At 35.9% G+C, this 25,991-nt stretch overlaps 1 protein-coding gene across 2 annotated transcripts in view; it reads right to left on the reverse strand.

Annotated features, from left to right (window-relative positions):
• LOC117326051 (peroxidasin homolog) overlaps positions 1-13,369 on the reverse strand; it is a 46,712-nt gene extending 33,343 nt beyond the window's left edge. For both annotated transcript variants that reach the window (XM_033882646.1, XM_033882645.1), the window contains exon 1: positions 12,943-13,369. In XM_033882646.1, the coding sequence (XP_033738537.1) occupies positions 12,943-13,112 (170 nt within the window). In that variant the 5' untranslated portion in view covers positions 13,113-13,369. The remainder of the gene's footprint in view (positions 1-12,942) is intronic.
• Positions 13,370-25,991: the final 12,622 nt, after the last annotated feature.

Consider the following 25,991-nt stretch of genomic DNA (forward strand, 5'->3'; position numbering starts at 1 on the left):
TCCCCCCACAGTTAGACCTCACGCGCGCTTCCATCCGGGCTGACAAGTGTGATTAGGGTAAGTTAACGTACCTTGTTTCGTAATTGTTGTGAAATAAATCTGACATTACATTACATCCTCTACCTGGTAACCTATTAAAATCACGTCTAAGAGGATGATTTGAAAATAGATCTGATGTATCCCAAGAAACACGAGAAGCCTTAAATATGCCATTTTGTGAATATTATGTAATTCTTTGTTAAATGTCCATAAATCAGCGTGCCAAGACAGATTAAAGATACACAGACCCTATACATTAAGCTAATTGTTATTCCTCGTTTTATACTTTGTCAGCAACATTTATTTGGATTTATTCTGACGCCGTCAAAGGAACAAGAGGCGTTTTCTTGGTGGAGGAAAACCTCTCGAAGGAACAACTTGCCAGCTACCCCTCCTATCATCAAACTGTGTCTGTCATCTCTCTAGATCGAGTCGAAAGCCCATTCTTGGCTCAACACAGTATTTTCGAATTGGCACGTACGTGATCATGGCTACCGTGGCAACAAATATTGTTGCCATTTTCCTCTTCTGCCAAAACTGAGTTTATGTTAAAGAAGCCTATTCATTTTCTTGAGAACAAAACTCCTCTGATGGTAGACCTGTACGATGTTGTTGTTGTTGTTGTTGTTGTTGTTGTTGTTGTTGTTGTTGTTGTTGTTGTTGTTTTGGTTTGATTTTGCTGCTTTACATAAGCCAACATAAACCCAGTGAAACTATATCTTGAAACCCTTGACATGGAGAAATTAGTAAAAGTATATCGAAACATGAATTGTTTTATCTAGTTGTTATTTACGTACGATTTAGTTCGGCTTCTCATACTGTATTTCCGAGCACCATTAGCAAATGATCCCTGTCGGTTTGAATTTCAAATGCATGGACCCGTGGTTTTCCCCCTTACATGTAAGTTAATTGTAAATATCTATATATGAGGTTGATATTCGCGGATGAAATACAATGTACATCAGCGAATAGGTCTTTTTGCGGTTTTCACGGCAGAAACAAACCTCCCACGAACATCATGTGACCGACAGCATCTTGCTATTTAATTGGTGAGTCTTATCAGTTTTTACCGAGCAAATAAGTTTCTTGTGAAAATCAAGTCATTCAAAGTAATTTGTCATCAGATTGACGAATTAGTGACGGTTTTCACTGCAGAAACAAACATCCAACGAAAATCAAGTGATCCACAGTATAGAATCATCAAATTAATTAGTCATCGGTTTTTCACTGCAGAAATAAACTCGTCGCGAAAATTTAAAAACTCGCAGTATCGTGCCATTAAACCAACGAACTAGTCTAATCGTTGAAATAAACCACTCGCGAAATTATCTCGGTCATCCACAGTAACGTGCCATAAAATTAATTTTGTAATGATAATGTAAGCAGTAAATTTGAATTTAATAGTTATGTGCAATTTATTGTAAGGATGTCTAATACTGTCATGACATTGCATAACGTGAATGTATAAAACTGATTTGTATAGTATACACGGATCTTTTAAATGTACGTATTTTAAGCATGCATCCGTTTCCCTTATCTGTCGCTGAACTACAGTTCAGACAGATAATTCAGCAGACAGAGCGCTTGAAAATACTCATGATATATGGGTAATGATAGAACATTTTGAGTGAATAAATTTGTATAAAATCTTATCTTCTACACGATGCAGTTTACTATATGCTCATATGTTGACAATATGTACGTATCAGGAATAGCGATGAACTCGTTAACAGCCGACGACTCCGTGTTCCTACCCTGGAAATTATAGCCCACCTGTTGATGAATGAATGTATACGTGTTACCTGTGTCTCGATGACACCTGCAAGTATAGGTGAGGGAGAACTCACTCCCAGCCTTTTCATCTTAATGTAAATATTATATCTATCACCGGCTGGTGTCATGTATACAATCCCACTTGTCAGACAGTTTGATCTGCTTTGGTGACATTCTCGCATGTAAATATGTCGAGCTATACGGATTTATTTAAATATCACAAATTTTACATTCACAGTTTTTGATGGATCATTGTGATTTTAAGAAAAAATTATGTCTGAAACGAAATTTAAGAGTAATATTAAAATGTGTCTGGTATTTTTAAAGAAATGAATAGAAGATATCAAATTCAAGACCAGTTTTGCGATGTAAGCAAAATTAATTACAACGAGAAAACTGAGACGTTGATAGACAAAGGCATGATTAAAAACCAAATTAAATGAAACGAAGGAGAAACATCAACAAAAATACACAGAGAATTCTGACATTTAAAGGAAATCGTAATTCTGATTAAAACATAAACTAAGTTAACACAAAAACCCGGAAGTGTACAAGATGATGTGTTACAGAAAGCTATCCGATATCTTCTTCATCGACAATATCTTTTGAAAAATTAAGACAAATCATGAACGGAACGAACAGACATGGCATTGTGTATCAAGTATATCAGAAGGGCATATTATCATTAAAACACTTGAATAACAAAATCAAGACAATGGAACTACATGTCCAGAAATGGAAATTGCACTCACTTGCTATACACATCAAAGTAATATCACGTTCTCAAAGAGAAAACCGCATCAATGACAACACGTCAACAACGAATACGTGAGCATTATCAAACCTCGATATTCCTGCTGTATAATGGAAAAGGACATAATGGAAAAGATCATGATAGCTATCATATAACTCCTATGTACATTTCTTCATTAAAATTTGACGGACAGTATTTGTAATGTATACTGTAGACTGGATCTTCGATAATGTTAACCTAATGTTATATGGAAACAAAATAATTAGGTAAAGCTGTACCTGTGAAATGTCAACAATCAAGCTGCTGGGAAATATTGCCATGAATCTCGTATTGTTTTTCACAAAATCGGTTTCAAAATAGTTCAAAGCCATGCAGTTCCTAACTCCGCTCCTTTTTTGTAACTCTTAAAAAAATTAAACTCATACAAAAAGAGGACGAAAGTGTTCTGTCTCCTTTGCATGGTCAAAGTCTATCACGAGTATCACAACATGACTTGAATACTACTTTGTTCGACGAATAATGGTAACCGGTTTGATAATGATTTGCCGAAGAAAAAACACCCAGAAAAGCCGGCGCTAAAGCATTGCAAGGATTCTTGGGAAGTGGTGTAACACAGTTAAATGCCGGGATTGTGAAAGATTTTCTGCACTGTACGATGATGGCTCATGTTTCGCGTTTAGATGAAAAAGAAGGATAGTTCTAGAGCTCCCAAGATTATAAAGCAAACATTTCGATGAGTGTTTGCAGGCCAGGAAATGCTGGTCATATCCCTATTGTAAATGAATTTGACTGAGGTTCGAACATGGGGTTTAAATAATAAAGACTACTGTTAGTTCTTTTTATCTTTGATATGAGCCTGCCAGTTCCTTTCAGCATAGTAGATCTGATATATTAAACCTGGCCTGGTATCAGATTTAACGCGCTTTCGTTTTGTCTGCAGAAGCCTTCCGCAGTATCTATGTTGATTCCATTGAGGATGCTCTCTATCCTTCACTGAACCTCTAGTATGTTTATATTGTAGGCAGCATTTAGCTTAGATTAAGAACATACCAAAAGATGACAGCAATATTTTGAGGTTGACTTTAGTATGTCTATTGTCGAAATAAGGAAACCAAATGCTTTAGAGTAGATGTGGGAAATGATTTATGTATCTTTGTCTAAATCTGGTTTGGTTTATTTTGTTTAACGTCCTATTTCACAGCCAGGGTCATTTAAGGACGTGCCAGGTTTTGGAGGTTGGGGAAAGTCGGAGTACCCGGAGAAAAACCACCGGCCTACGGTCAGTACCTGGCAACTGCTCCACGTGGGTTTCGAATTCGCAACCCAGAGGTGGAGGGCTAGTGATAAAGTGTCGGGACACATTTGTCTAAGTATATCACAATAATATTATATTACGATATAAGTATATTACAAATTACATAGTGAATGGAATTTCAACCAGTCCCTGAAATACTTAGTCAATGTCACAGGGTTTTGTATCGAGACCAAAATAAGTTCCAGAAGAGTAGGCGTATTTTGTATCATTGACGGAATGAATAGCCAAATTGGAAGTCCAGCTCCGTGATGGGCTCCTCTATTCAACAATACCATTTGACCTTGAATGTGGTATATAACATTGTGATTTGGTCCAAAAGTACGGGAAAAGGGACATTCAATGACCTGCCCGAAAATCTCTAAGCACAGACAAAATCTTTAATCATCTCATATACCTGGTTTATTATCAGTAATCAACCTAGTCCAGATCCGCTATAACGATACTGTAGACTCAAAATTCAAAAGTATGCAAATTTTGCTTAAGGGCAATGTCATATTTCTCAAAACAGTGACCTTTCTTTGTCTCTCATAGAAAAAATTTAAATATTTTCTGACCGTGAGGATTTTGAACTTTAAACTGGCCTTCAATAACAACCAATCTAGATATAAAGTCGCTGATTGACTGATTTAAGAGTCTGCTGTCAGCTGTGGTGAAACTACACTACTGACGTAAGATATGAAAACTTACTTTTATCAGATTGTCGAAACAAAACCAATGGTCACGAGAGCAGGGTGGTTGGAGGGAGAGGGTTAAGGTTTCAATACCAATACAATTCTAGGTATTTTCCAGATTTGGTGACAGACTGGCCAGATGGTTTGTAAACAGTATACCTGTTCATTAAATGATCGTATCAGGCGCTGGGTGGTCCGTTCGTGTTTTCCCGTATGTCAAATCGTATAAAGATTAGCGTTCTTTTATCGCATAAAGCATGCGATCTCCACAGAAGTGAGATCTGCCGCCAAACAGGGGCCATTGTGGACAGACACAATGATATCGGATCACCAATCTCATTGCCATCATGATATCCTTATAGAAATAGCCACATTTTCAACTTAAGAGTTTTATAATCGGTAATTGAATCTATTCTAAAATGGTTAACTCAATAAAAGTGACCAAAGCGGTTTTACTCGGCCAATCAATGAGGACATCTTTCACTTAAAGGTGAAAGGGAAATCGCCTGAAAGCAAAATAATTTGATCAACTTATTCTACTCGGCCCATAGCCACACAGAAAAAAGTTAAATGTTTTAATGTTCTTATTCTATCAGTGAGAATATTCTAAGAGTGTTTGATTGGTTTAATTAATTTGTTTCTATTGTTTAATTTTTTTTAATTATTTATTTATTAATGTTTTCATTATTTGAATTTAACTATTAAGACTTCCTGCGTATCATGGGTACAAGTAATGATCAATGGTAAGTTACTTTATTTGCAATGTTAATCGTCTGGTGAGGATATGCAATGTATTTTTGTTGTGTGTCATCAAACAAGTAACATTTACTGTGTGTTATAACAAGTAACATTTACTGTGTGTTATAACAAGTAACATTTACTGTGTGTTATAACAAGTAACATTTACTGTGTGTTATAACTAGTAACATTTACTGTGTGTTATAACAAGTAACATTTACTGTGTGTTGTAACAAGTAACATTTACTGTGTGTTATAACTAGTAACATTTACTGTGTGGTATAACTAGTAACATTTACTGTGTGTTATAACAAGTAACATTTACTGTGTGTTGTAACAAGTAACATTTACTGTGTGTTATAACTAGTAACATTTACTGTGTGGTATAACTAGTAACATTTACTGTGTGTTATAACAAGTAACATTTACTGTGTGTTGTAACAAGTAACATTTACTGTGTTGTAACAAGTAACATTTACTGTGTGTTATAACAAGTAACATTTACTGTGTGTTATTACAAGTAACATTTACTGTGTGTTATAACAAGTAACATTTACTGTGTTATAACTAGTAACATTTACTGTGTGTTATAACAAGTAACATTGACTGTGTGTTATTACAAGTAACATTTACTGTGTGTTATAACAAGTAACATTTACTGTGTGTTATAACTAGTAACATTTACTGTGTGTTATAACAAGTAACATTGACTGTGTGTTATTACAAGTAACATTTACTGTGTGTTATAACAAGTAACATTTACTGTGTTATAACAAGTAACATTTACTGAGCGTTATGACAAGTCACATTTACTGTGTTATAACAAGTAACATTTACTGTGTGTTATAACAAGTAACATTTACTGTGTGTTATAACAAGTAACATTGACTGTGTGTTATAACAAGTAACATTGACTGTGTGTTATAACAAGTAACATTTACTGTGTTGTAACAAGTAACATTTACTGTGTGTTATAACAAGTAACATTTACTGTGTGTTATAACAAGTAACATTGACTGTGTGTTATAACAAGTAACATTGACTGTGTGGTATAACAAGTAACATTTACTGTGTGTTATAACAAGTAACATTTACTGTGTGTTATAACAAGTAACATTTACTGTGTGGTATAACGAGTAACATTTACTCTGTTATAACAAGTAATATTTACTGTGTGGTATAACAAGTAACATTGACTGTGTGTAATAACAAGTAACATTTACTGTGTGTTATAACAAGTAATATTTACTGTGTGGTATAACAAGTAACATTTACTGTGTTATAACAAGCAACATTTACTGTGTGTTATAACAAGTAATATTTACTGTGTGGTATAACAAGTAACATTTACTGTGTGTTATAACAAGTAACATTTACTGTGTTGTAACAAGTAACATTTACTGTGTGTTATAACAAGTAACATTTACTGTGTGTTATAACAAGTAACATTGACTGTGTGTTATAACAAGTAACATTTACTGTGTGTTATAACTAGTAACATTTACTGTGTGTTATAACAAGTAACATTTACTTTGTGTTATAACTAGTAACATGTACTGTGTGGTATAACAAGTAACATTTACTGTGTGTTATAACAAGTAACATTTACTGTGTGTTATAACAAGTAACATTTACTGTGTGTTATAACAAGTAACATTTACTGTGTGTTATAACAAGTAACATTTACTGTGTGTTATAACAAGTAACATTTACTGTGTGTTATAACAAGTAACATTTACTGTGTGTTATAACTAGTAACATTGACTGTGTGTTATAACAAGTAACATTTACTGTGTGTTATAACAAGTAACATTTACTTTGTGTTATAACAAGTAACATTGACTGTGTGTTATTACAAGTAACATTTACTGTGTGGTATAACAAGTAACATTTACTGTGTGTTATAACAAGTAACATTTACTGTGTGTTATAACAAGTAACATTTACTGTGTTATAACAAGTAACATTTACTGTGTGTTATAACAAGTAACATTTACTGTGTGTTATAACAAGTAACATTTACTGTGTGTTATAACAAGTAACATTTACTCTGTGTTATAACAAGTAACATTGACTGTGTGTTATAACTAGTAACATTTACTGTGTGGTATAACAAGTAACATTTACTGTGTGGTATAACAAGTAACATTTACTGTGTGGTATAACAAGTAACATTTACTGTGTTATAACAAGTAACATTTACTTTGTGTTATAACAAGTAACATTGACTGTGTGTTATTACAAGTAACATTTATTGTGTGTTATAACAAGTAACATTTATTGTGTGTTATAACAAGTAACATTTAATGTGTGTTATAACTAGTAACATTTACTGTGTGTTATAACAAGTAACATTTACTGAGCGTTATAACAAGTAACATTTACTGTGTGTTATAACTAGTAACATTTACTGTGTTATAACAAGTAACATTTACTCTGCGTTATAACAAGTAACATTTACTGTGTGTTATAACAAGTAACATTTACTTTGTGTTATAACTAGTAACATTTACTGTGTGGTGTTATAACAAGTAACATTTACTGTGTGTTATAACAAGTAACATTTACTGTGTGTTATAACAAGTAACATTTACTGTGTGTTATAACAAGTAACATTTACTCTGCGTTATAACAAGTAACATTTACTGTGTGTTATAACAAGCAACATTTACTGAGCGTTATAACAAGTAACATTTACTGTGTGTTATAACAAGTAACATTTACTGTGTGTTATAACAAGTAACATTTACTGTGTGTTATAACAAGCAACATTTACTGAGCGTTATAACAAGTAACATTTACTGTGTGTTATAACTAGTAACATTTACTGTGTTATAACAAGTAACATTTACTCTGCGTTATAACAAGTAACATTTACTGTGTGTTATAACAAGTAACATTTACTTTGTGTTATAACTAGTAACATTTACTGTGTGGTGTTATAACAAGTAACATTGACTGTGTGTTATAACAAGTAACATTTACTGTGTGTTATAACAAGTAACATTTACTGTGTGTTATAACAAGCAACATTTACTGTGTGTTATAACAAGTAACATTTACTGTGTGTTATAACAAGTAACATTTACTGTGTGTTATAACAAGTAACATTTACTCTGCGTTATAACAAGTAACATTTACTGTGTGTTATAACAAGCAACATTTACTGTGTGTTATAACAAGTAACATTTACTGTGTGTTATAACAAGTAACATTTACTGTGTGTTATAACAAGTAACATTTACTTTGTGTTATAACAAGTAACATTTACTGTGTGTTATAACAAGTAACATTTACTCTGCGTTATAACAAGTAACATTTACTGTGTGTTATAACAAGCAACATTTACTGAGCGTTATAACAAGTAACATTTACTGTGTGTTATAACAAGTAACATTTACTGTGTGTTATAACAAGTAACATTTACTGTGTGTTATAACAAGTAACATTTACTGTGTGTTATAACAAGAAACATTTACTGTGTGTTATAACAAGTAACATTTACTGTGTGTTATAACAAGCAACATTTACTGAGCGTTATAACAAGTAACATTGACTGTGTGTTATAACTAGTAACATTTACTGTGTTATAACAAGTAACATTTACTCTGCGTTATAACAAGTAACATTTACTGTGTGTTATAACAAGTAACATTTACTGTGTGTTATAACAAGCAACATTTACTGAGCGTTATAACAAGTAACATTTACTGTGTGTTATAACAAGTAACATTTACTGTGTGTTATAACAAGTAACATTTACTGTGTGTTATAACAAGCAACATTTACTGAGCGTTATAACAAGTAACATTTACTGTGTGTTATAACAAGTAACATTTACTGTGTGTTATAACAAGTAACATTTTCTGTGTGGTATAACAAGTAACATTTACCGTGTGTTGTAACAAGTAACATTTACTGTGTGTTATAACAAGTAACATTTACTGTGTGTTATAACAAGTAACATTTACTCTGTGTTATCACAAGTAACATTTACTGTGTGTTATAACTAGTAACATTTACTGTGTGTAATAACAAGTAACATTTACTGTGTGTTATAACTAGTAACATTTACTCTGCGTTATAACAAGTAACATTTACTGTGTGTTATAACAAGTAACATTTACTGTGTGTTATAACAAGCAACATTTACTGAGCGTTATAACAAGTAACATTTACTGTGTGTTATAACAAGTAACATTTACTGTGTGGTATAACAAGTAACATTTACTGTGTGTTATAACAAGTAACATTGACTGTGTGTTATAACAAGTAACATTGACTGTGTGTTATGAAAGTAACATTGACTGTGTGTTATAACAAGTAACATTTACTGTGGTGGTATAACAAGTAACATTTACTATGTGTTATAACAAGTAACATTGACTGTGTGTTATAACAAGTAACATTTACTGTGTGGTATCCAAAACTAGTAACATTTACTGTGTGGTATAACAAGTAACATTTACTGTGTGGTATCCAAAACTAGTAACATGTATTGTGTGCATCAAGTGTCAACAGTGAACGGGGGAGGAGATATGCAGTGTCGTCCACAGGGGCTTGGCACGATTTTCCAATATGTATATAGTACTATATACATATATATATAGACTATCATTTGGAAAATCGTGCCAAGCCCCTGTGGTGTCGTCAGTCAGACCTGGGCCAGGCTGTCCTTTATCGGCCATAGCTGTTGATAGGACGTTAAACGATACGAACCAATCGAGAATATCGGAACTCATTATCAAGTTACTCCGTGAATAAATGCCTTATTTTGTTTTGATATGTAATATATAAATATATATGTGTATCAATTTAACACAGAATACATAAACTTTTAACTTTGGGCAATATCTTGGATGCCTGTCTTTTGAATACAAAATCGAATGGTGATGCATGCTCGCAAATACAATGTTTATTGTTTGAATTGAATATGTCAACCTAATCTAACGTTTAACTGACGGAAGAATCATTCAAATCAACATACATGTATTATTTATCTTTATCTGAACCAATTTATTCAACATCTTAAATACCATTATGTAAAGCAGCACGCCCTGCTATATATCTCTCCTGTACTGAGATACACAATATATAGGTCACCCAAATTATAGGCAGCCCGTCATGTGACAGTACCGTCCACACAGAACCAACTATGGTCTCTTCAAAGTGTGAATTTCAAAACCATGCCATAAAACCTGTGATTCTATTACTGATACTTTTACATAGGTAAACTTAAATAAAATATTAGCGATATAATTTGATATAAGTATTTGAATGATCTCGATTCTGCAAGTTGAACCCAAACCATAAAGGTTAACTTTGTGGAATGATCTCGATCACCTCGCGATCGATCGGGTTTGATTAAATCATTCACTTGTTTACTTTGAGCAAATATACTTATCAGAGACAGACAACTACATATGTCAGGTAAATTCACCTAACTTATTACAGGTACATCCTCTCTCACCTGTACAATACACCTGTATGTGTCACCTATAGCATACAGGTATGTTCACAGCCCCCTATGATGTTAATATTAGCGCACCGTATCAAATGAAAGGTCTCCTGGGAGTCACAAAGGTAGGTTTATATACAGGTGATACTAGCCAAACACAGTCTCTAACTTGTTTGAGTTATTATAATGTTAAATCACTACCTTATTTATTCGTTTTAAAACGTTTTTAATATCAGAAGGGCTAAACATACCTAAGGATAAAGCTGGGTTTTTTTCAATCTGAAATGAAATTGAAACTGCACACATGGGGTGTTGCGTTCATACATTATAAGTGCATATTTCAAAAATAGAAATTATATTCAGCGGGCTTCGCTTTTGTCAATTTCTTGGTCAATTACATCTCGAAATGTATTCAAATAGGCGTGAAATATAATATCTAATATTAAAATGAAATGAAAAAATTGATATTGTTATGTTTCTTGTATATTTGAATGAGAATCATTTCTAAGATCACAGTCAGGTACAATCACTGTTGACTGTGTGAAGTCAGTCTTTGACCAATGACACTTGTCCGGCCTCAGGACAATGCCCCGCCCACTATTTCTCATTAAAAAGGGAATAGATGTACAACAGGGACCTTTGTTACACAAAGGATTCAGCCACCGGCAATAGGTGCTTCAGAAAACATTAATCATTCACTCCAAGTGTAAGTGGATGAGTAAGCTGTATGGTGCGGACGGTATCCCGTGTCGGTGTAAACGTTCGCAAGGATAAAATACAATTGTAAATTTCATTCATACAAACCCCAATGATACATAAGGTCAATGTTCGATTTTGTTACCAGCTACTTATTACTTCATTAGTTATATATATACTAGCAGACGTCATTGACCTCCGCTCCTATATGACCTTATAATAGCTGTTGATAGGACGTTACACAATACTACACCAATTCAAAACACTTTACCACCACCGGCACCATTCTTTGTTCTTTCCTTCTTTTTCTTTGATTATTTTTCTTTTTTTTTTATTTTCCTTCATACATCTACACTGTAGGTCTATTTATACAATAAATCTGGTAATATGATTAAGACATGTTTAAAATGTACAGTCTGGTACGTAAGCACGTATTCAGCTAAATTTTAAACTTTAAAAAAAAATTCCATTTCGTGTATTAAACTGATACCGATCTATAGACGCATATGTATGGTAAGCTTTAAAGTATTATACACATCAGCTTTAAGTAGTTAATTCGTCTGCCGTGCTAGTTACGTGGACGTTCCAGACAGATTTTCTGCCTTCGGGATCTCTGCTTATCCCTTGTCTAGAAGCTATCATCAGAAATACTAGGTACATTTCACCTAGACACACTTCACACCTACCCTTCCACTCAAGATTATCTTAGCAATCCATCATTACAATGTAATGTGTTTTATTTAAGACCTATATTTGAGTCTATCATACTATCACATACACGTAAACTATACATATATATACGTATATGAACATGGCGAGGTATACCCCCCCCCCCCCCCCCCCCCCCCCCCCCCCCCCCCCATCCCTACCCCCAGGACACACTGTGTATTATTGATAGAACTTATTGATTTCATGTAAATATAAAACATTTCAAACATCTCTAACATTTCAAAGTTGTAAATGAAAATTTGGTGCAAGTTTAATAGGGGTCTTTTAAATGTCTATAGCTTCAACCTCCGTGTAGGCTTGCTGTTCCAAACCCTGTCGGTTGGGTCGAGAAAGAGGTAAGTGACAAAAAACAGCTGTTTTTTCAACTTAAACATTTAACATGTGTTAGTTGAACTCTATATAACTTCTGACAAGTTTCTCAATTATTTTATCCATAACACATTTTACGGATAATGATAAGCTAGACAACATTCACAAACTATCTTAACGACTTATAAATAAAAAATCTATCTTGATATATTCAATCTCCCGCAAGTAAATTATGCAGATGTAGTCTGGTGGTGATTTCGTGCTTGGTATCCCTCCTGGAGATATCTGTCTGCTTAGCAGGGATTTATTCGCCAAAAGGTCGTTACCATTCTATTGAATCTAAGCTGATAAAGACCCTATTAAAATTCTTTTATTAGATTTTTCACTCGTTGAAGTACCAATGGTCGAGCAGTATATGTTAAAAGTCTCCTTCGCCAATATAATCAAAGATCGTACTTACAAAACGGTGGTGTCCGCAGGTAGCGGCGATGGTATAGCGTCCAATTGAAGAAACATACATCTCACTGTCGTCCGAAAACACACACATTTAGTGGGACAATCACGCTCCTGCATTTGAACAAGCACACACAAAGAAAGAAAAAGTAAAATTTTCATTTCACGTCCAACCATATTTTTAAATTTCACTATCTCCTGAATCGATTTTTCAAGAGTCCTTTTGATTTTAATCCGTGGTAAACTCCAAAGGTTTATACTGTTGACATAGGATAAAAATTGAGAATCTCATTTCATACAGACATCGTGCATATTACACACATCGGCACCGGCTCATAGCTATACACACTTACAACAACTAAATATAGTTCACTGCCGATCGCATTAGACTGCTGTCACATCAAGTGAACGACGACCGGGCGGTCTACACACATCCGCGGGGGCAGAGAGAAACACACATCACTTTGTTCACGTGAAGGGTCATACTACACGCATACAACAGCGATTTTTTCTTCGGCGTAGTTATATCTCCAAGGACTCTATCGATAAATCACCCAGAGATGGTTTTAAAGGGGAGAGAGAGAGAAAGAAAGTTACATTCCATAAGCATTATGAATCACTCTTGGGGCATAAACGTAGGAGGGTATTTCAGACAAAAAAATGTAAACTCTGTATTGCAACTAATATCAAAAGTTATACATATTCGTGTTTGTTATTATTGATGAAATCTGTTCAAGTTAATAAAATATCATTTACGTTTTAGCGAATTAGGAGTGATAAGGTTTTTCCTCGTATATTGGGATTATGGCACGTGCATTACGTCATGCGCGTGATGCTTGGAATGCGGACATGTGTTATCGCCCATTCATACATCAGACTTGCGCCTATGGGTTGGTAAACAGAGATGCTAGCTAATTCATGTAGACATAAAATAGCTTATCTATGTAAGTTCAGACAGGTAAGAATTTCAGCTCCAATCAATCATAATATAAAGCTTTTTGAGACATTTCTTCGGATTTCTATTCATCAGTTGAACTCGGATAAAGTGCGAAAGTTCATTAACATGTACACGTTCATCATTATTCAGAATAAAACCCATTCGGAAAAATATATTTTAAAAATATAGGTAATATTCGTTTCAGAGATCGGATAACCAGAGGGTCCCCATACATACACATCGGAACTAGAGAACTAGATAGGTTTCTGGTATAGCTGTGTCTAAAAGTTCAAGTGGGCTCCGTGTCATAAATCGTCGACTGAGTTGAGTTAAACTGACAGTTTATTATTGTTTACTATCATATAAACCCCACTCAACACAATAAGCAGGTAGGAATTTACCGTACATAACGGGATAATCACTGCACGTGTTCATCATGAAGTCTTAGGCTAGGTACGGTGTAGTATTCAACCATTTATTGAAATCTCTTCTGGCCTTGGTGCTTATCAACGAAAGATAATGTTTCTAAAACAGTAACAATGTACAATTGTTACCGACATATAGCTGATTATTTTCGTTAATCCGTATTCCAGTAATCCGGTTCCACCGCTATCCGGCCGTTAGCTCACGGAAGGGAAGACCCCAGATAGGCTATAACTACAATATTAGACTGGCCCCCTGTCTCTAGAATATTAAAATTATAAATAAAATTGAGCTTTATGATTTTGATCCCTAGGATATGTCTGATTCTAGACTAGGGCAGATAATCTGGTATTAGAATTTAGCTTGGCAATTCTTAAAAAAAAACCTTAGGGTCTGGTGGCCAGTCTACTACAATATGTATATCTACATTTTTAATTTTTTTTTTTTTTTTTGTATTTCAATTTTTGATTTTTAACATTTTTCTTTTAACAGCCTCCCTTCATCGATATGGAATAGATATTTATTTCCAAGACACTTTTAACATGTAACAATGATGTCCGAACCATTCTCCCACAACCCCTCCTAAAATTATCACTAATGAAACATGTAATTACAAAATACATTGACCATAATGAAACATCGTGAAATATATACAAACATGTACATAAGATCATATGACTAAATAAAAAATCTCATTGAACTAATATTTTACTCACTAACTAAAAATAACACGTACTATATTTTAACATTTCTTCTTTGAATCATGTCAAACTTTGATGTTTTTCGATGAAAAAAAAGAAATAATTCAAATACGTAACGACTACTAGCAATATGTTTGATCCAAATAGTTCACATACGAAAATTGATTTTAAAATATTTATGATATAATGGTAACAAAAAAGTAGTGCTAAGAAGACAAGGTAAATGGCATCACCTATTTCATGCATTTTTTTTTATTTTAAAAAACTGGTACCTGATGTCTCGCACTTGAGAATCAGTTAAACAAATTAACCTTTCAACAGCTATGGCCATTTAAGGGCGGTCTCCCCTGTGTGTGACATACATTTACATTGTACATGTATGTGGTAAGTGTATGTGTTTTGGGAGGCTGCGGTATGTTTGTGTTTGCCTTCTTATGATAGCGCGGAACTTTTGCCGAATTATAGTGCCACCTCACTTACTGCCGAAGACACCCAGCAGGACAGCCCACCTGGTCACATTATACTGACAACGGGCGAACCAGTCGTCCCACTCCCGAAATCCTGAGCGTTAAATAGACTCAGGTATACCTCGGCCAGGGGGCAGAGCCCAAAGCCTTCCTCAAAGGGATGAACGCTCAACTAAAGGGCAAAGGTGAGACAGTGTCGCGTGAGACATTTGAAAGAATGAAGCTGGGAAAAAAGGAAAAGAAAAAAAAAAGAAGATAATATTCCAAATTAGTCGCCTCTTACGATCATGCAATTGGGTCAGCAGGCACAATTCGTACGCCTTACCTGCTGGACATCAACCTTGGAAAAAGTACCCAAGGCAACACTGGACTAGGAGAGATGTCATGCTCCTGTGCTTGCGGAAGGAAATTTCAATGAACTGTCCTTTGACAGTAGTATTATTGTGTTCACAGGGGCTTGGCACGATTTTCCAAATGATGGTCCATCCAAATGATGGTCCATATATACGTATTATAGTGTACACTATAATACATATATATATATGGACCATCATTTGGAAAATCGTGCCAAGCCCCTGTGATTGTGTTATAAGATCGCGGGGACTTAGTTCCAAACCATAGCCAATATACACATGTATATACATATATATTGACAGTGGGTTGTGTATATTCGTACCAAGTCCCTGTGATCAGTATGTTAAACAAACATTCCAAACATTCTTCACTGTTCAGTATTTCTAAATATTTAAGCAAATGTGTCGGACTGGTCACCCAGAATCGACTCTAAGCGCCTAGACTCGATGTACAATGTATTTATTTTAATCCATTAATTGTCCGAGCCTTTGTCGGCTGTTTCTAGAATTCCGTTGGCATTGTCCAATGAAAACTACATGTATCCTATATGGAAAAGCTTGTATTTCGTGGCGTGAAGTATCTACATCTATATTGAAGACATATTTGAAAAAAAAAATCTTCCCAATTAAAGATATATATATGTTCTTGTGTGCTGGAAGTCTTCAAGGACTGGCATGATCTATCAGGTGAGATATTTTTTTCTGTAATTTCAACAAGGACATCAATACCGGTGCACTGTCGGCGGGACATCACGCGGCTCTATAGATTCTGAAATAATGCTTAGGGGTCTGTCATTTTTGTTAAGGCACCAGTTTCCTCTATAACCGCCTCTCCAAACGGTATCAATCGCTTCGGAATCCTATTTTTTAATAACCTTTTTTACATATTGACTTATATAAGGAAGGAAGGAAATCGAAATAACCTATTTTACATATTGTAGTTTGACCTATATAAGGAAGGAAGGAAGTCACAATAACCTATTTTACTTATTGTTGTTTGACCTATATAAGGAAGGAAGGAACTGACAATAACCTATTTTACTTATTGTTGTTTGACCTATATAAGGAAGGAAGGAAGTCACAATAACCTATTTTACTTATTGTTGTTTGACCTATATAAGGAAGGAAGTCACAATAACCTATTTTACTTATTGTTGTTTGACCTATATCAGGAAGGAATAAAGTCACAATAACCTATTTCACATATTGTTTGAACTATTAATGATTGTATTAGAATAGGAAGGAAGGAAGGAAGGAAGGAAGGAAGGAAGGAAGGAAGGAAGGAAGGAAGGAAGGAAGGAAGGAAGGAAGGAAGGAAGGAAGGAATCACAGCACTTGATCAATCAAGAGGGTTAATTACGAGTCAATCCTATGAACGTGTCTGGGGGGTACAGAACACATTTCAGCAGCGCCACTGATGGTTTGTATAGCTATCCAAAACATTGTACTGTCATCCACTGCGCTGTTATGTACTAACGCAGACCAGACAACCAACAGTGTTGGAATGTCGGCTGAATCCTCGGGCTGTCCCACTCCTAAGCGACGAGAGTTCATCGTAATCAGGCTCTGGTATGTAACCACGTCACTACAGGAGCAAAAACATCGTAGCTCGTCATTTTGGAAATAGGCCATTTTAAAGCGGCACCATCTGTGTCTATTATAAAGGTCTCCAAATAATCACAAAGACGCTGACAATGCGTCTTTAATGGACTGTCACTTAGATTTATAATAAGGTACCCCGAAGGTCCTATTAACTTCGTCTAAGGCACGTAACTCTGAAAAGTTAACCAAAGTTAATGTACATTTGTAACATTACGTCACGCTCATTATTTTGTTCATTACATAATTATGCTATTGCAAAGGCCCATAACACTGGAAAGTCAAACTAGAACATTGCATTATCGCGTTTCGATCGGGGGGAAATGGGACGTTATAATTTAGCATAACTGATGTTAGAATAAATGTCACTTTTGTGTATATATATATTGGCATCCCTTCTTCAGCTTAGTAAACTCTGACTGCGAATAAATTGGCGTATTCACAGTGAAAAAAATGCTCAGCGGATTAATAAGCGCGGGAATAGGTAACATAATCATGACGTCGTCTATTTGTGACGTTACCGGAACGTCAACTAGACGGCGCCAATTTGAAAGGACTGATTAACGCAATTTTAGTTTGTGATCTCTGTACAAAATGTTAACGTCAAGTGAGTATTTTGTCAAAAACTAAACTGAATATTGCGAATTGGGGGCATATTACCTTCTCCACGAGGTAAGCTAACAAAAAATTGCTGAAGCTACAACTCTTAGAGAACACTCGACCACGTCACTACTAATCTGTGTCAGTACACGCTGTGCTTGACAACCATAGTTAATCAGACGGAAATTGTGCATTGTGAATATATCAATTAATTAAAAGGTTAAAAGGTATTAAACAAAAATGTTGAGTTGTTTCTTTTAATTCTGTTAACAAAATTGGTTTCTTTACGTAGATTCACTGGAACAATATTATCTTAGCAACCACGGCTGCTGTAGTTACCATCGCCGCAACAGAACTTGAACTTTATTTGCTTTTTACGGTATTTGAATGATTTTGTTTCGGCATAGCCGTCTAATTTTGTTTTGGCCCCGGATATGACGCAACAGGTGGCGTTACTGGTCAAGATGAAGTATGTTATTGGTCAATGTAGCGGTCAATGCAAAATGCAGATATGCAGTTAAAAACGAAACAAAGTTAAGATTGAATGTAAGCTAAATAAGTGGATGTATCTTTTCAAATGACACATTAATAAAATCATATTCCTGATTCAAATGCAGTCTTATTATTACCAAACATGATTCAAACTGATCTAATTTTGTTATCGGTGCTGAAACACATTAGTTCGTTGATTTATTTCACTAGCAGTATTACAACCACCAGCATTAAAACTATAAGATATTTCTTGTTTAATGTAAATATAAGGATTGTACCTCATTGTGACTGCGTATACGGTAGTATGCGCGCAGTTGGCTAATGCGCTAACCATAAGAAATATTCGTTGCCATCTACGGGCATACTACCGTATACGCAGTCAAAATGAGGTACAATCCTTGTATATGTTTTGTCTGACGTCATCATATGTATAAAGTCTTTTCTGACGTCATTAAAATTTATGCTACGGAAGTAAAAATAAAAATCCCAATTGATCAATGTAACTTGCAACAACTTATGAAGTTATGTTTAATAAAAGGTGAATATCCTTACGGTGAGGTATATTGATTAAAATGTTAAAATTTGATTGGTGATTGTATTCCATAGTCGTGACGTCACAAGAACAGGCCGCGCTGACACCGCGAAATTTGACTTCGGAAGGCGATAACACGTTTACTGGTTTACGGATATAAAAAAAAACGGAAATAAGTATCACACTTCCGTCCTTGGATAGCCATTATCCTATAATTCTCACAGGATTGCACACCGATTGAATAACGCGCTGTAATTAATTTGTCGGTTATCCTGCGATGATTTTTAGGGCTATAACTTTCCCAAGTCTTAAGAAGGCAGTTAAGCGATTGGGTGTCGTAGATCTTGAGTTCGAGGCCCGGTCAGGGCACGAGTCAAAAAGTTGTCTTCCTTCGTCATTTGTGTTACTATGTTATACATATATATGTTACATGCGCAATAATACCGTCATAACTGGTCGGTAGCATACAAAATTTAGATTTAACCACATTATCGGCCCCAATCGGCGTCCAGGCCATCGATATACCATCTACAAGGTGAAACGATGGAAGTTACTCTGATAGACCAGAATGTATCGAAGAAATTGAAGTTTTCTCAAATCCTGATTTAAGTTCTCTCCCTTTAGCTGTTGAAACGGAAATTTTGTCTCAGTTTGAATTAAGTTAGTTAATCTTATTGATATCGGAAAAATAATGTCCATTTGTTGAATATTTCTAAAGAACACATCAGAATCAAGTCGCTTTAACATGTGTTAAGATGTGCGCGTGCCTTGGCCTCCTTTGCATGGAAAACCGGAATGATCTCATGCGGAAAATATTCGCTAAAATGAATCAGGGTTCGAAAATGTTTTGCGTGTATCTAATTATAAGAAACATGAAAATTCCAGTCTTGTGGACGCTTTCTTCTGAAATGATGGATATTATGTATATTATCTTCCTTTATCGACATGGAAGGGAATTCTGTTATTTGGCGAGAGAAGTGCTATGATCTGTTAATGGTACACATGTATTGATGACGTAATATGGAGAGACGTGATATTATGTATACACATCTAATTAAGTATTAATTAGGTGACACATGTTCGTCTGTTCAGCCAGGTACGTGCCTTTACGTATGTTAGTGCGCAGTTTAAGGTATTCTTCAATCGGTTCGTTTTGTATCTCCATCGAAGAAGATTTCATGTTTTGTTTGTTCATTTTTTTTTCTGACTTTGTGCTGTTGACAGAGACTGTCTGCCTACAGGAACCATAGGGCAGCCCACAGGGACCTGGGAATTTGTTACAGTCTAGGTGTATTTGGATCTGTCATAGTGTGTATAGCACAGGGACCTGGATACACATAGACTGTAACAAATTATCAAGTCCCTGTGGGAGGGCTTACGTATATTTAAACCTGGCTTAGAATTTTTACACCAATTGTTAATCAAGCCCCCTTAAACGCCATAATAAGCTCTAAAAGATACTCTTCAGGATATGTCAAAATATTCACGGTTCTAACGAGTTCTCGGGTCCCTGTCAAATATATCTATAAACATACATTATATACATTGTATATATATATACATATATATGAAGTTTGTATTGTGTTCACAAATGGCGCCCTTGAAACGATATTGCATGGTGGTGTAAACATTTGAACTATGTATCGCAAATTGCCGTGATATGACTAAATTTATCTACTTAGCTCCCTGTTTAAAAACGACCCGATCTACACTAACCTATTTCTCGGCTCATTACTCTAACTACCTACACGTACGATGAACGTATTTTCTGTGGAATCTATAGACCAGAGATCACCATTAGCTGTATTTTATTAGTTCTGCCCAAGTTGTTCATCGCTCCACGAAAACGTTTCTCTATGTTAACTCTCTACTTAGATTCCATCTCTGTAAGACGCCACTTTCAGCCTTCCCCCGTGTGGTCTCGTAACCTTCACTGTAAGCTACAGGTGTAAAAGGTTGACACAAAATGTCTTTTTTCAGCATAGCCGTATACTTTTCTTTTCGCCCCAGATATGACGCTACAGGTGGCGTTACTGGTCAAGATGGAGTATGTGATTGGTCAATGTAGCGGTCAATGCAAAATGCAGACATGCAGTTAAAAACGAAACAAAGATAAGATTGAATGCAAGTTGAATAAGTAGATTATCTTTTTAAATGGCACATTGATAAAATCATACTCCTGATTCAAATGCAGTCTTACTATTACCAAAAATGATTCAAACTGATATAATTTTGTTATTCGTGCTAAAACGCTTTAGTTCGTTAATTTATTTCACCATCAGGTTTACAAATAACCACCAGCATTAAAACTATGCCGTTTATCTTTTTTAAAGATATTTCTTGTTAAATTCTATCATGTGTATAATAATTATTTATAATTTGAAGTTATATATACTACTATATCATAACAAGATGGCCGTCTCAATGCGGTTCGCAAAATAATTATTCGTTGTTATATAGCAACCAGCCAATGTCTTTCTCAACTCCCAAGGGAGCATACCGCCGGAGCTGCCATCTCGGTGCTAACAGCTTACACACGACATTCCTTACAGCCGAGTCGACTGGAACACAGCGAGGTAAAGTATCTGGTCCAAGGATACAACACAGCGCCCATGCCGGACTTCAAATTTCAAATTCTTTATTGACTGTAGGCCATACGGCCCATAAGTACATATTATAAACAAAACAATACATGATAATGGCATAGAACAGCAATGCTACAGTACAAATACAAAGTGGAGTACGGATTAAAGATATAAAGATGGGATTTTGTTTGCTTCAAATATAAATTTGCCTAAGCGACTTAATTCTTTGATATTTTGTACACTTAATAACTGTATTAATTTGAACATTGAGGGCTTTTGCCAATAGTATTTCTTAATGAGGCTTCTCCTTAAATTGGTATACTTATTACATATTAATACAAAATGGACTTGAACCAGCGACTCTTCGGTCACATAGCCCTGTGTCCTACCACTAGACAACTGTGCCTCCTAAGAAGAACGAACATCCTTCTATCCAACGACATGGAAAACTTACTCTCTACATGTACCACACAATTTATTTCCTCCATGCGCGTCGCTAAAGAGTACGTGGCTATATAAAGGCCCTGTCACACTGTTGCGTATGAGAGAAACGTATGAGTTGCGTATGAAAATTCATAATATAATTTTCATACGCACAAAAAGCCCTTGAAAATACAGAATTGTGCGTATACTTACCGTATTGAACCTATGAGTAGCGTATGGCCAGCATATTGAAAGCGTATTGACAGCGAATGTCAGCGTATGACCAGCGTATGAACAGCGTATGGCCAGCGTACTCTGCGTATGGCTAGCGTATGAGTAGCGTATGAACTGCGTATGCCCAGCGTACCGCCTATCACGTGACAAAGTGCCTATATAAAGGCTAAGAATACGCTGGTCATACGCCAATAATACGCTAGTTGTACGTTAAATACGTTACTCAATCGTCAGGTATACGCCAATCAATCAATCAATCAATCAATCAATGCGCTAGCTGTACGATACACCTTCCGCCAACGTATGGCAACTTATGTCCAGCGTACTCGACCTATGAGTAACGTACCTATATCGTACCTCTAGCGTATTCAGCGTATGCCTAGCGTATGCTTAGCGTATTAACCATACGTCCGCATACGCACAAAATTTTTGAACATGCTCAAAAATTTATTTCAGCCTCAGCGTATGCCAGCGTGTTTGAAACGTATACAACCTATGCCTAACGTACCCCTAGCGTATGTCAGCGTATACCAGCGTATGAGTGATAATTTTCCATACGCTGGCATACGCTAGTACGATACGCAACAGTGTGACAGGGCCATAGCATGTGTATTGTATGGGTGTAGTTGCTGTGTTACTATTGAGAGATATCTAGAATAAGATGAATTGCATTGGTCAAAATAAGCACAGCATTGCACGCCAAACTATGCAATGCAGACGAAATAAAAATTCTTGTACAGTTACGCATTGATTACATTACAAACCAATCCCGTTTGTTTAAATGCTATCTCTAGTTAAGGTGTTAATTTCAAGGAAGCTGATGTTGATTTCATTAATTTCATCATTTGCCAGAGCAAGGACTGATATCGACACCCTCGTTTATTTGTATGTGGATAGCCTAGAGATACCAATGATTATAAGATAATGCTGTAAAAAACTTAATGATGAACATAATACAGAAATTGTATATCGTATATGGATACTCTCTAATCTGATGATCACGGTTCAAACAATTTTATTAGTTACGACCACAATTTGATTGATAAATAACCTATGCACAGTTAATTTAATTTTTCTAGGTACCGATATGGGACTAATCATTTGTAAACAGGGGTGAAACATCGGACCAACAGTACCGTCTGTAAACGGGGATAAAATAGGACCTACCGTCTGTATACGGGGATAAAATAGGACCTACCGTCTGTAAACGGGGATAAAATAGGACCTACTGTCTATAAAAGGGGATAAAATAGGACCTACCGTCTGTAAACGGGGATAAAATAGGACCTACCGTCTGTATACGGGGATAAAATAGGACCTGCCGTCTGTATACGGGGATAAAATAGGACCTTCTGTCTGTAAACGGGGATAAAATAGGACCTACTGTCTTTATACGGGGATAAAATAGGACCTACCGTCTGTATACGGGGATAAAATAGGACCTACCGTCTGTAAACGGGGATAAAATAGGACCTACCGTCTGTAAACGGGGATAAAATAGGACCTACCGTCTATAAACGGGGATAAAATAGGACCTACTGTCTGTAAACGGGGATAAAATAGGACCTACCGTCTGTAAACGGGGATAAAATAGGACCTACCGTCTATAAACGGGGAAAAAATAGGACCTGCCGTCTGTATACGGGGATAAAATAGGACCTACCATCTGTATACGGGGATAAAATAGGACCTACCGTCTGTATACGGGGATAAAATAGGACCTACCGTCTATAAACGGGGATAAAATAGGACCTACCGTCTGTAAATGGGGGAAAAATAGGACCTACTGTCTGTAAACGGGGATAAAATAGGACCTACCGTCTGTAAACGGGGATAAAATAGGACCTACCGTCTGTATACGGGGATAAAATAGGACCTACCGTCTGTATACGGGGATAAAATAGGACCTACCGTCTGCAAACGGGGATAAAATAGGACCTACCGTCTATAAACGGGGATAAAATAGGACCTACTGTCTGTAAACGGGGATAAAATAGGACCTACTGTCTGTAAACGGGGATAAAATAGGACCTACCGTCTATAAACGGGGATAAAATAGGACCTACCGTCTGTAAACGGGGATAAAATAGGACCTTCTGTCTGTAAACGGGGATAAAATAGGACCTACCGTCTATAAACGGGGATAAAATAGGACCTACCGTCTGTAAACGGGGATAAAATAGGACCTACCGTCTGTAAACGGGGATAAAATAGGACCTACCGTCTGTAAACGGGGATAAAATAGGACCTACCGTCTGTAAACGGGGATAAAATAGGACCTACCGTCTGTATACGGGGATAAAATAGGACCTACCGTCTGTAAACGGGGATAAAATAGGACCTACCGTCTGTAAACGGGGATAAAATAGGACCTACCGTCTGTATAACGGGGATAAAATAGGACCTACCGTCTGTAAACGGGGATAAAATAGGACCTACTGTCTATAAAAGGGGATAAAATAGGACCTACTGTCTGTAAACGGGGATAAAATAGGACCTACCGTCTGTATACGGGGATCAAATAGGACCTACCATCTGTATACGGGGATAAAATAGGACCTACCGTCTGTAAACGGGGATAAAATAGGACCTACCGTCTATAAACGGGGAAAAAATAGGACCTACCGTCTGTAAACGGGATAAAATAGGACCTACTGTCTATAAACGGGGATAAAATAGGACATACCGTCTATAAACGGGGAAAAAATAGGACCTACCGTCTGTAAACGGGGATAAAATAGGACCTACTGTCTATAAACGGGGATAAAATAGGACATACCGTCTATAAACGGGGATAAAATAGGACCTGCCGTCTGTAATCAGGGATAAACTTTATTACACAATTTAAATCTGTTTTGAAAATGTTTATTGCAACAGATGGTAACATCGGGCGTTCCGACTTTTGTTAGTTATTTTAACCAACACTTTCCTATTTTTGTTATAAAATTTAGTCGTTCGCAAACGACAAGTTTCACTGTCTTTACATAAGCTATTTCGGAAAACAAGAGACCAATGGACTGTAACGGTCATCTGACTTATACATACTCAGTAGCAGTAGTGGTAGACAACATTTGCTGTTGTTCAGAAAAACTATGATTGCGCAATCATTTATGTAAACGTTTATACGAGGCCAGAAAATAACAACACTTTGTTGGCTTCGCTTCCGTATCATATCCACCAATTCCCAACCCCATGTCACTAGTGGAACTGGAGAAGAAGTTTAAAATGTGTTTTTCAAAATGGCGGCCATAATGGATACATGTATCTTGGATTTCGGACTGACCCGAAAAATAACGACTCTTGGTTAGGACCATCTCATGATCATTTAAGGAATGTTAGAGCTGAATGCCACCAGTGGAACTTGAGAAGAAGTTTAATAGGTCTTGTTCAAGATAACCCTGAATGTCCAATCATATTATAAAATGGCCGCCGTGGCTGCCATGTCAAAGTTTTTACGAGGCCCTTCCTGGCTTAATATCCCCACCAATTTCCATCTCGATGGCACCAGTGGAACTGGAGAAGTTTGAAATGTGTTTTCACGATTGCGACAATCTTCTTCATGATTTCTTTACAAACAGGTTTTTTTTTAATGTATATAAAGACGGTCTTTATAGACAAGGTTTTGTTATATACATGCATTCTCTATAGACATGGTTTTTCATATACAGGTGGTCATAATAGACATGTTTTGTTATCAACATGCTGTCTTT

This window comes from Pecten maximus, chromosome 4, assembly GCF_902652985.1.
Source record: "Pecten maximus chromosome 4, xPecMax1.1, whole genome shotgun sequence".
In the NCBI taxonomy this organism is placed as follows: Eukaryota; Metazoa; Mollusca; class Bivalvia; order Pectinida; family Pectinidae; genus Pecten; species Pecten maximus.